At 41.2% G+C, this 12,036-nt stretch overlaps 1 protein-coding gene across 1 annotated transcript in view; it reads right to left on the bottom strand.

Annotated features, from left to right (window-relative positions):
• Positions 1–12,036, bottom strand: part of coasy (CoA synthase) — a 68,156-nt gene that overhangs the window by 39,862 nt on the left and 16,258 nt on the right. Inside the window, exon 4 of the mRNA XM_084322713.1 lies at positions 1,158–1,289. Within this exon, the coding sequence (XP_084178839.1) occupies positions 1,158–1,289 (132 nt within the window). The remainder of the gene's footprint in view (positions 1–1,157; positions 1,290–12,036) is intronic.

Below are 12,036 nucleotides of genomic sequence, written 5' to 3'. Positions count from 1 at the left end.
GATCGCCCTCCCATTGACTACAGCGCTGGCACTCAAGCGCTATTTCTGGCACCCCCTGCTGGCACTCAGTGTTAACGTGTGTTGTCGGGCCTTACTAAAAAAAAAAAAAAAAGTATCCACTTTTTCCTCCTCTTTTTTCTCCCATAGAATAGTATAGACTTTTAATTGTCATTGCACACAAATATACAACGAAATTTCAGGGGAGCTCCCACAGACCGTAGTACAATATACATACATGTAACACATAACACTGTACATATAACAGAATATTTAAAATAATAAGGTGCATGATGAGCAGTAACAGTGATTATCAAGTCCGGGTAAAGTGCATGTGTACGTGAGGGGACAGTCAATGAGAGTTTAACAGTCTGACTGCTTGGGGGAAAAAGCTGTTCATAAATCTTGAAATCTTGGCATGTATGGACCGGTATCTCCTCCCTGAGGGGAGGAGCTGAAAGAGGTGATGTGCTGGGTGAGACTGATCCTTGATGATACACTTGGAGCGGTGGAGGCAGCGGGAGGTGAAGACGGAGGTGATGTTTGGCAGAGGAGTCCCGACGATCCTGCCTGCCGCCTTCACCACCCTCTGTAGAGCCTCTTGCTCTGCCTTTGTGCCAATTCTCCCCTCCCGTCTTGAACATTGCTCACATATGCCCCCCACTGGCCGGTTGTAGGGAGGCTAGAAGCCTTGCATCACGTGTCCCCTCCGGTACACAAGGAGGCAACCTGTCACATCTTTTCACCTGCCAGCGCGGACTCTCATTGGCGAGGTGTAACGTGTGGGAGGCTCACACTACCCCCGCCATTTCCTGTCTCTGCTGTGCAGGCGTCCCCCAACCGACCTGTAGGAGTCGCTGTCCACAACGTCCAGATTACCACCCATCGACTTCCACCCGTTGATTCTGCCAATTGAATTAGTATGACGACTGGCCCAAGCCGGAGGCAACGCAGACAGCCGGAGTCGAACCCGGTGTCTCTTGCGTTGGTGACGAGCGCAATGTCCGCTGTGCCACCCAGCCGCCCCCTTACAAATACATTTGATTTGATTTATGCATTCTAAAAATGTATTTGCATAACTCACTACTCCAGTAATTAATGCAAATACTTGATCTGGGGAAAACCTTACTTGTGCCCATCCCTAGTCCAAAAACACTTACTTTAGAGGGGGAGAGGAGGGTTCCCAGGAGACGAGAGCGCAGGCTGGAGGAGCTGATCTTCTCCTCCTCTGTCTCTGTGTGGTGGGCGTCCTTCAGCAGCTGGATCTCATGGAGAACCAGCCCTGGGAGGCCCTGGAACGAAGAGCAGGACATCCGGTGGATTAGACTCAACCCAGTAGGGGTGTAACGGTACACAGAAGCCACGGTTCGGTACGTACTGTACCTCGGTATTGGGGTCACGGTTCGGTACAACAGGAAAAAAATATTTATAATTATTCATATAAATATTTTTTTTTAATTTTTTTATATATTATATTTATGATAATTATTATAATTTATTATTAAATAAAATAATTTTCTATAGGCTTGCCGTGGTAGTCAGTGATACTGGTGTCACTCTGTGTTCAGGCATCCAGAGTAAATGAATTGCCTAGTGCCCCTTTAACAACTTATAGGCTTGGTAAGTTTCACCTTCACTTCTAGAGGATTTAACTGCACGAGACTGAATACTAGAGAACAGATGACATGTTACACAACAATGGCAGAGGATTATTTGGATTTAAACACAATAGCAGTTCAACTGGAGTCGAGAGGAGCTCAGATGATCAGTCCGAAAAAGTATGTTTATTTTTTTTATTTGATCAGCGTGAGTCCGGCGGGGGAGAATGTTGTTGTTGTTTGTTGGCGACGCGTGTGTGTGTTGGCGATGCGCGGCGTGTGTTGGCGACACGCGGCATGTGTGTGTTGGCGACGCGCGGCGTGTGTGTTGGCGACGCGCGGCGTGTGTGTTGGCGCCGCACGCCGTGTGTGTGTTGGCGCCGCGCGCCGTGTGTGTTGGCGATGCGCGGCGTGTGTTGGCGATGCGCTGCGTATTCTCCGTATGGCTGAGCGTACCGCACCGTGACGCCCGTACCGTAAATTCGCGGGACGAATACACATACCGTTACACCCCTACAACCCAGAGATGATGCAGTGGTTAATCGACTCAACCCAGAGATGATGCAGTGGTTAATCGACTCAACCCAGAGATGATGCAGTGGTCAATAGACTCAACCCAGAGATGATGGAGTGGTTAATAGACTCAACCCAGAGATGATGGAGTGGTTAATCGACTCAACCCAGAGATGATGCAGTGGTTAATCGACTCAACCTAGAGATGATGCAGTGGTTAATAGACTCAACCCAGAGATGATGGAGTGGTTAATAGACTCAACGCAGAGATGATGGAGTGGTTAATACTCAACCCAGAGATGATGCAGTGGTTAATAGACTCAACCCAGAGATGATGCAGTGGTTAACCCATTCAGTGCCAACCACGAGATTAGTCGGGTTAACTCGCCATGCGTTGAGTGCCAAGACCAGAGAAAACCAGAGAAAACTCTGGTTTTAATCGTTATTTCTTTATTAGCAATATCCATTCATTTTTCATCCATCCAGCCAGACGTTATCATTGGGAATGGGTCTGAGCTAGAAAAGGGCAAATACCGCCGCCTATCGTCTCCCGGATGGTATTGCACATCATTGGATTGGATTGGGTGGGACTGCATCAGAAAAAAACTCCGGTCCCGGGGTTTCCCTTCTCGGGCAAGCAGTAGCTGTTACCACATTCACTGGGGAGGCTCGGAGCAGTGTCGATTATGTGTTTTGGTGCTATAACGTTGGATCAATAAACTTGATCAATATTTGGAATGGCGATCAGGAATTGGATTAATCTTTTTGCAGAACATCTGATGTGAGGCAAGGACTCTATTTTACCAGTCTTGGGTTAATCAGATGTTTTTTTCTCTGCCATCGCAGCGTGTGTGTATGTGTGTGCACGTGTGCGTGTGTGTGTGACGTTAGCGCTGACCACGGCATGGATAATCGATTTTTCAGCCCGCTTCTCAAGCATGCATAAGTACACATATACTATCGATAATCTAGCGTTTATTTGAAAATGATTCATAAATCAGCCGAAAAATTAAAACGTGTTTTGTGTATTCCACTAAAGAGCTATTATCGCGGAATTTCTCTGGAATTACTAGACATCTCCAAAACTATACTTGTATTCAAAACGGTATAAAACGGAAATGTACCAATGAAAAAACAATCCGTTTCGTACATGTTGACTGCAAGCAAGTCATTGATAAGCGACGGGTGTATTAGACCCATAGCCATAATTTAAGATATAGTTTAAGCGTTCGCAAATTTCCCCATCCTCCCATTGACTTCAGTGTTGGCACACTAGCCCTAATATGGTCATAAGGGCGTGGCTCTGAATGAGTTAATAGACTCAAGCCAGAGATGATGCAGTGGTTAATAGACTCAACCCAGAGATGATGCAGTGGTTAATAGACCAAACGTTGGAACGTTCGGACCTTCGTTCGTTGGCATTCGAATTCTAAATCAACATTTGAATTTTTTATTTTTAATAAAAATAAAAAATAAATAAATTAATTTTTTTATGTGTCTATTCATTCTGTTTACCAATGGGGTTTTTCTTCACAGTTGCAGATAAAGATTAGGCTACACTAATATTATAGTATTAAAAAAACTGATGAGTTATATTCATTAAAGAAAGTTGATTTAATCAAAGAAAGACTCATTTAATCAGATTAATCACTTTTTTCAAATTGAGGATTTAGTTTAAGGATATTTATTAACACATTGGGAGCCGGGAATTGTGCCCATCTTATACCACTCTCTGCCAGCACTGTAAGCCTATGGAGATGTTTACCTTCTTTGCAGGGCTATAACTTTTAAAATGTTATTGCTATAGTGATTACTATGGCCAGGGGTGCAGTCATAATATCAGAACTGCCTGTACGCTGTTTAAATGACACCACGTGCACGCGTGCACATGCGCATACATGTTCCCTCGCGTGCGCACAGAACAGATGATTATTAGGGCTGACCTTCGAAGCTTTTTTTGGCAATCCAAGCTTCGGGGCAGAGCTTCGATTTTAATTCGAAGCTTAAAAAAAAAATTTATTATACATTTTTATTATCATTTTTTTTTTATCTTATGTTGTGGGACTTGTACAGCACTTTGGTAAACGTTGTTGTTTTTAAATGTGCTCTATAAATAAAGTGGATTGGATTAATTAATTAAGTAGCCCCTTTCGTGACTGTGACGCAGCCAACAAGGTTTCACTCGGCTGTGCTGCCTGGTTGCAGTGGGGCTGCTCTCACAGCCAACGACATGACATTACATAATTATGTTGCAACCTTCGTCTATCAAGCAAACAATTATATTATATTTAATTTATAATTTATAATTTATAATTATATCAGACAATGCACCTACAAAAGCAGATGATTACAATTAAATTAGCCAACTTGGTAACACATTAGTCATAGCAGCATAGGCATAGCCTTATTAATGTTTTGTGTGGCATCGCCGTCGTGTACAACTCCAAGGGATATTCCCATGGAGATGCATTTGCGAAAAAAAAAACTTTTTTTTTTACACTTCGATTTTTTTTTATGTTCGAAGCTCATGCCATCGAACGAAGCTTCGAAGTATTTAAGACAGCCCTAATGATTATTATGCATAAATAGTAGGAAACATGTTTGTATAGGAAAATACTAGTTTTAGTTTAGTTTTTGGAATATTGCCTTGAAATAGAGAAGCTGAAAAAGGTAGCAGGATGTAGCCTTCAATATATAAAGAAATTATATTGTCAACAGATATGGTTGAAAAACAAACTGTTTTAAATGTAATTGTAGATACAATATTGTAGTTACAATTTCTTTAATTGAATTAACTTAAACTAGAAAAGTAAATACAAACTAAATTAACAATGTAACTTACAGTTTACAGTTTCCTTCTGAAGCACAACGAAATGTCTCATACTTCCAGTCGGGACCATTTGGTTCCACAGCTCAAGCAAACCCCCACCAATTGGTACAGGGCTTGTATTTTGGTTTTGCACTTCTCTTTCTTTGTTATGCTATTGGTATACTATTATTATGCAAAGACTAGGTTCTTTCCTATACACGCTATATTAAAAAATTCAAATGTATATGATCGGTATACATTATGCTTCATCATGCGTGGAGGAAAGGGGGGGCGGGGGTCGTCTATAATTCCTTTATCGTCAGTAACAGCTTTATGTAGTATGGGTTGATATATTGATCAGACTGTTTGCAAACAAAGAAACGCACAATCGGGCTGCAAATAACGTTACTGTCCTCTTACCGTTCGCCGTTGAGACTGGAAGAAAAATATCCCAATTATTCGACACTGATCGCCTAGATCCATTTCCGGTTTGTATGGCGCAATAAACGCCGAAATCATATAGATTATTGCATTATGGAAGCGATCCATATGCACGCCAGTGTTTGTCTGGACCCACGTAACAAGATATAACTGCCGGAGGAATTTCCTCGATGCACCGATCACAACTTCCGGTTTTGAGAGTGTAACTCGCCCGGCCATCCACCAGGCGGCGGTATTGAGGCGTTGCAATCTCATTCAGGGTCCCACTACAGCACCAGAGGTTGGCTGGATGAATTATGAATGCCATGGCGAAAAAATGAAATATTGATTTCAAAAACGGCTTACGCCGTTGTTGGCGTTCAACGCATGGCGGCCAAAAACGGCGTAACTCGTTTATGGCGACCAATGTGTTAAAAAGAAAAAGAAAGAAATTTTTTTTTAATTAAAAACAAAGGTTCGAACGGCTGTTAGAAAAACACTGACGAAGTTCGAATCCCAAAAACAGGCTTCAGGACAGCCTTACCCAGAGATGATGCAGTGATCTAAAAAACAATATAGTTACATTTGAATAAACCAATTTAATTTACTAAACATTATTTCTAGTATGCCTCCCGTCCTGCAGATGTCTTTAGAGTGTCTGCTAAACTACTACGGAAGCTCAGTTGACCCAAATTAAAATCTTTTGACAACAATGGCAGGTGCTGGTTCCCTGAGACCAATGCCGTCAAGACTAGTTGAGTCGATATCAAATCAAAATCATGTGAATCGAAAAGAAAATCGGGTATTAGGCGATGGAAGTGGCGAGGAAGTGGCGATACTCAGCCCTAGTGGTGAAGACATCCTGTCCTCTGATGAAACCAACCTGTCTCTCTTCTACATTGCTAACATAAGTATAATTTGATATAAACTCTCCGAATAGAAGCAAGCAACGGTGCAGGTAGATCCCTTGATATCAGATCATGGATGAGAGCAAAGACTGTGACATAATCTCTCAATCTGAATGCCTTTTCCCTCCAATAATAGTCTATTTTATCAATAATTTTACAGAAACTAACTGATTACATTGAACTTTATTTTTTTAAGACAATATGCACAACAAATACTGATATTTGTTCATTTGTAAGGCCCTTACTGGTAAGCTACCTCCGTATACTACATCATTATTGGAATGGAATGTTGGAACCTATGGAACCCGTTCTAGTGACTGGCTGGTCCCCAAAGTTTCCTCGAAACAGGGTAAATCAGCATTTTGCTACAGTATGATGCCCCTAGCTCATGGAATGAACTCCAACTCCAACTCCTGCATTATTATTAACAGTCCTTAACACTTTGAGTGCCAACGACAAGATTTCTCGTTAGTTCATGCCAACCGTTGAGTGCCAACGAGACGAGAGATCTCGTTTGATATAGAACTTTATTTTTTTAAGACAATATGCACAACAAATACTGATATTTGTTCATTTGTAAGGCCCTTACTGGTAAGCTACCTCCGTATACTACATCATTATTGGAATGGAATGTTGGAACCCGTTCTAGTGACTGGCTGGTCCCCAAAGTTTCCTCGAAACAGGGTAAATCAGCATTTTGCTACAGTATGATGCCCCTAGCTCATGGAATGAACTCCAACTCCAACTCCTGCATTATTATTAACAGTCCTCAACACTTTGAGTGCCAACGACAAGATTTCTCATTAGTTCATGCCAACCGTTGAGTGCCAACGAGACGAGAGATCTCGTTTGATATAGTTTTTTTTTATTAGCGATTTCCATTCATATTTCATCAATCTAGCCTCCCGTTACCACTGGGACACTGTCTGAGCTCCATTGGGAAAATACCACCCCCTATCGTCTCTCCGGATGTAACTGCACCCCTTTGGATTGGATTGAATGAAAAGCATGGAGAAAAAAAATCCTGCTTCCTCATTTTACTTCTCAGGCAAGTAACCCGAGCCGATCGAAGTCATTGCAGAGCCGCAGAACAGCAGAGAATGTGTGTTTACAGTACCCAGCGTTGGATCAATAAATGCGATCGATATTTGGAATGGCGATCAGGAATTGGAATAATCTTTTTGGAGAACATCTGATCTGAGGTAAGGAATCTATTTTACCAGTCTTGGGATAATCAGAGCTTTTTTCACCTATATATCAACGTGGGCCCTATGTGTATGTGTGTGTGTGTTGATCAGGAAATGGATAATCGATAGTGATGCACCGATGTGAAAATTGTGGCCAATACCGATAACCGATATTAATATTGCTGTTCTGGCCGATACCGATATTTACCGATGTCGATATCTCTGTATAGAAAACACTTTATGATAATCAAATAAAGAGCTATTTTCCAAAACGCATATTTTTTTTTACTTTTGTAACTTATTTTCAGAAATGACTGATATTTTGAAACTATTTAAGGCCAAAACATGTTAAAAAAAAAAAAAAAAAAGAAAAAAAATTTTTTTAATATTGGCCCTATCTTGATATCGGACCAATACAGATGTGTAAAAAAAATTGCCATATCGGCCGATATTATATCGGCGACCGATATATCGTGCATCACTAATAATCGATTTTTCAGCCCGCTTCTATAGCGTGCATAAGTACACATACTATCAATAATCTAGCGTTTATTTGAAAACAATTCATAAATAGGCCGAAAAATTACAACGTTTTTGTGTATTCCAGTATATTCTAGTAAAGGGCGATTATCACAGAATCTTCTAAAATTTTCTGGAACTTTCATAAAACGAGCGTTTTTCAAAATGGTATAAAACGGAAATGAACCGAAAAAACAATCCGTTTAGACAATGTTGACTGCACACAAGTCATTGATAAGAGACGGCCATATTATACACATAGCCATAATTTAAGATATAGTTTATGCGTTCGCAAATATGAGAGCTCTATCATTGAAGTGGGCGTTGGCACGCAACGGGGTTCCGGGGCACCGGACCCGTGGCACGGAAAGTGTTAACACTTTGAGCGCCACTCACGGCTAATCTCGGGTTTACGATCGTGACGTTGAAAGCCACGTCACGGCTTTTCTCTGAATTTAATTTTTTTATTAGCGATCTGAAATCATATTGCATCACGCAAGCCTACCGTTGGTGATCCAGGGGCCGCTGGCGATCAGATGTGAAAAAAGCGCCCCCTATCGTCTCCCAGATGGTAAATCATCGTTTTGGAATGGACTCAATGAAAATGGATGGGGAAAAAAAATATTCCAGTCCACATTTTACTTCTCACCCATGCAGCCGGAGTTACCAGAGTTCATTCTGGAGCCTCTGAGCTGCGGCGATCATGGGTTATACTGTACACACGTTGGATCAATATACTTATCGATTTTTTCGAATGGTGATCAGGAATTGGAATATACCATTTGGATACCATCTGATGTCAGGTAAGGAATCTATGTTATCAGTGTTAGGATAATCTGACTCGTTTTCATGGAGATATAAGCGTTTCCACTATATGTGATATGGCTGTTTCACTGTAAAAGCCATGAGGAAATAATAGCAGCGATTATCAGCGCACGGCACGAGCGTGCGCACACATATACTATCGACCATCTAGCGTTTATTTGAAAACGATTCATAAATAGACCGACAAATGATAACGTTCTGGAATATTCCAGTAAAAGGAGATTATCATGGAATGTGTTGTTTTTTCTTCGAAACAGAATGGTTTTCAAAATCCTATAAAAAGGAAATTAAGCGATAAAAACACAATCTGCTTTGCCAATGTTGACTGGAAAATGATTCTTTGATAAGCGATGGGCAGATTAGACACATAGCATAATTTAAAACATAGATTAGGCGATATTAACGTTACATGGGCCGTGGACCGTGGCATCAACGGGGTAAAAAGGAAAAAGCTTGAGATTCTCCCCTGTTGTAGAGTTTAAAACCTTGATCTCCAACCTTTGTCAATCAAGTTGTACATGTTTTAATTGATTCGTTATCCTTGCTTTTGCTTATTTCTGCCTATTTCTGTATGTCGCAGAACCCCAGCTAGTCCCAATCCGTTTTACACGAACAACCTCCTCCACCTCGCTTGGCAGCCTACAATCTACGTCTCCGGTTTAAAAGATATTTTGTTTGTATTGCACCAAGGGGCGTTAACTGACCTCTACCCTACACTCACTGAGACTAGACACTATTTAACAAAAACACAGCCTGTTGAAAAAACAAGGGCAATTACCAAGTCAGCATAGACGGTTCTGTTTTATGAACACGCCCGGCTGGTTAGATACTTTGAATGTTCAATAATAAACAGTAAATTATTTATTTTAATACCCGCCTAATGTAAATCAGTTGAAGGGATCAGGGAAAGTCATTTTGCTTTTGTTGCTGGTTGATTCTCCTCAGCTTCTCTCCGGTACTATAAGCGAAGATAAATATAACACTTTTAAAACCCTTTGTTTATCTTTAGATCACACATAAAAAAATTACTAAATTATATAATCTTAGAAATTATTAAGTAAAGTTAATACTACTGCGTGTTAAAGGGGAACTCCACTTTTTTTGGAAATTAGCTTATTTAACATCTTCCCTGGAGTTAGACAAGAAGATGCATACCTTTTTTGTCTCTGTGCGTGCATTTTAGCTTTGGGAATAGACGCTCCGTTAGCATAGCTTAGCTTCATCACTGGAAGTGAGGCAGGACAGTAGCCTTACAGTGCCTTACAGTGTATTGCAAGGTCTGACATTGACCAAACTTGATATGCATGACCTTGGTGGGCTCTAGGTCAACTCCTGAAAAGGGGGTCAATGTCAGACCTTGCAATCAAAAGTTAGGGGGCGCACTGAAATTATGGCAAGGGTTATTAGCCCCCTAACTTTTGATTGCAAAGTCTGACATTGACCCCCTTTTCAGGAGTTGACCTAGAGCCCACCAATGTCATGCATATCAAGTTTGGTCAATGTCAGACCTTGCAATACACTGTAAGGCACTGTAAGGCTACTGTCCTGCCTCACTTCCAGTGATGAAGCTAAGCTATGCTAACGGAGCGTCTATTCCCAAAGCTAAAATGCACGCACAGAGACAAAAAAGGTATGCATCTTCTTGTCTAACTCCAGGGAAGATGTTAAATAGGCTAATTTCCAAAAAAAGTGGAGTTCCCCTTTAAGCATAACAGATTGATTGATTGCTAATTGTATTAACAGATTGCAGAATGGGTACAATACAGTACAGCTCAATACACACAATTGTTAAGGGGATGCAGACCAGGGCCCTATTCCCCGTACCTGGTTCAACTAAGTCGATCAAAAGTCCCATTATCCAGATTCAATTAACCCGATGTTTGAATCCGCGCTTTCCCTGTTCCTCGAACGCTGATTCAGTCTCGTTAATTCAAACTAGGGATGCACGATAATTATCGGGCCGATATCAGCAATTATGACGTCATCCCGATAAAGTTATTAATAGCTCCGATAATATAATATATTTTTTGGTAAAAGAAATGCGATGTGGGTGAATTTGGATGAAGTGCGTTTGTTTTGACTGTCGGCTCCTCCCGTTTTGCCAGTACTGTGGTACGACTGGTAGCGTGTGGTTTAGGAACAGGGCGTTTTACACAAATCCAGCGCTCCCTTTCTTGGCTGTGACGTAGCCACGTACGTTTCTTGAAAGCAGCGCGGATGTAAACAAAGATGGCGACGCTAGTGGGGATTGTTTCAGAGGGGAAAAGTTTGCTTGCTATTTGTAATAAATGCAATGCAGAAGTTCCACGAGGAGGGAAAAGTGCAGCGGCTTGCGATACATCCAACCTAGCAGGTCACCTGCGGCATCACCACCGCTGAGATGGTGTGTTATTGTGTTAACTTAAAAGCCTGCGACGACGCGGGGAGCTAAGCAAAGCTAGCCCCTTTCATGGCTGATGCAACCCTTGGTTGAATACGCAGTCACTTATTGCTCCGTAGTAGCCAGGTTAATATGCACCACCAAGGACTGCTTAAAAGCTAGCGGCTTGAGCCCTTGGGTCATTTCTGTCAAACTTCTTTAATTTAGCAAACGACTCGTCAATAGGTACAAGCGTGCTCGCGCCGTCGTCGTAGGCTTCTAACACCATCGCAGCGGTGGTGATGCCGCAGGCGACCTCTAGGCTATGTGTCCACTCAAAGCCTTTCTTTCAAGGCGGACAGCTTTGAAAAAAGAAGAAAAAAAAGCTTTGAGCGTCTTAGGTTGGATGTATTATAAGTTGTTGACGGATTGTGAATTTTCATTTGGAAAAATAAATATGGTCACTTTATCAGTCAAAACTGTTGTCTTGGCTTTTGTTTCTGTTGTCTGGTTAGGTCAAAACTACAGGAATATACATTTAAGTTGGTGTCAAGTTATTGTCCTGGGAAGTCTTTTTATGTATTATTATTATTGTATTGTGATATGTTTTGTTTCATGTTGGAAAAAAAAGAAAAAGAAATTTGATAAAAAAAACACACAAACACTTTGATTGCCTAAGGCTAAATTGCCAGCTCTATTTGTCTATGGAGAAGTTCCCCTTCTTTGCAGGGCTATAACTTTTTAAATTCTATTGCTAAATTGCCATTATTAGGGCCCATTCAATGTCCTATATGTATTGTTCAGGGTGTATGAACGTTAACCTTTTTCATTCACATATTCATACTAAAATATGATCTAAAGTATAAGTATGTTTTCATCTCTTTCTGCAGCTTTCTCCAGA

This window comes from Notolepis coatsorum (genome assembly GCF_963971535.1).
Source record: "Notolepis coatsorum genome assembly, chromosome: 10".
In the NCBI taxonomy this organism is placed as follows: domain Eukaryota; kingdom Metazoa; phylum Chordata; class Actinopteri; order Aulopiformes; family Paralepididae; genus Notolepis; species Notolepis coatsorum.
Note: the sequence above shows the minus strand (reverse complement) of the source record. Positions and strands in the feature narration are given on the sequence as shown.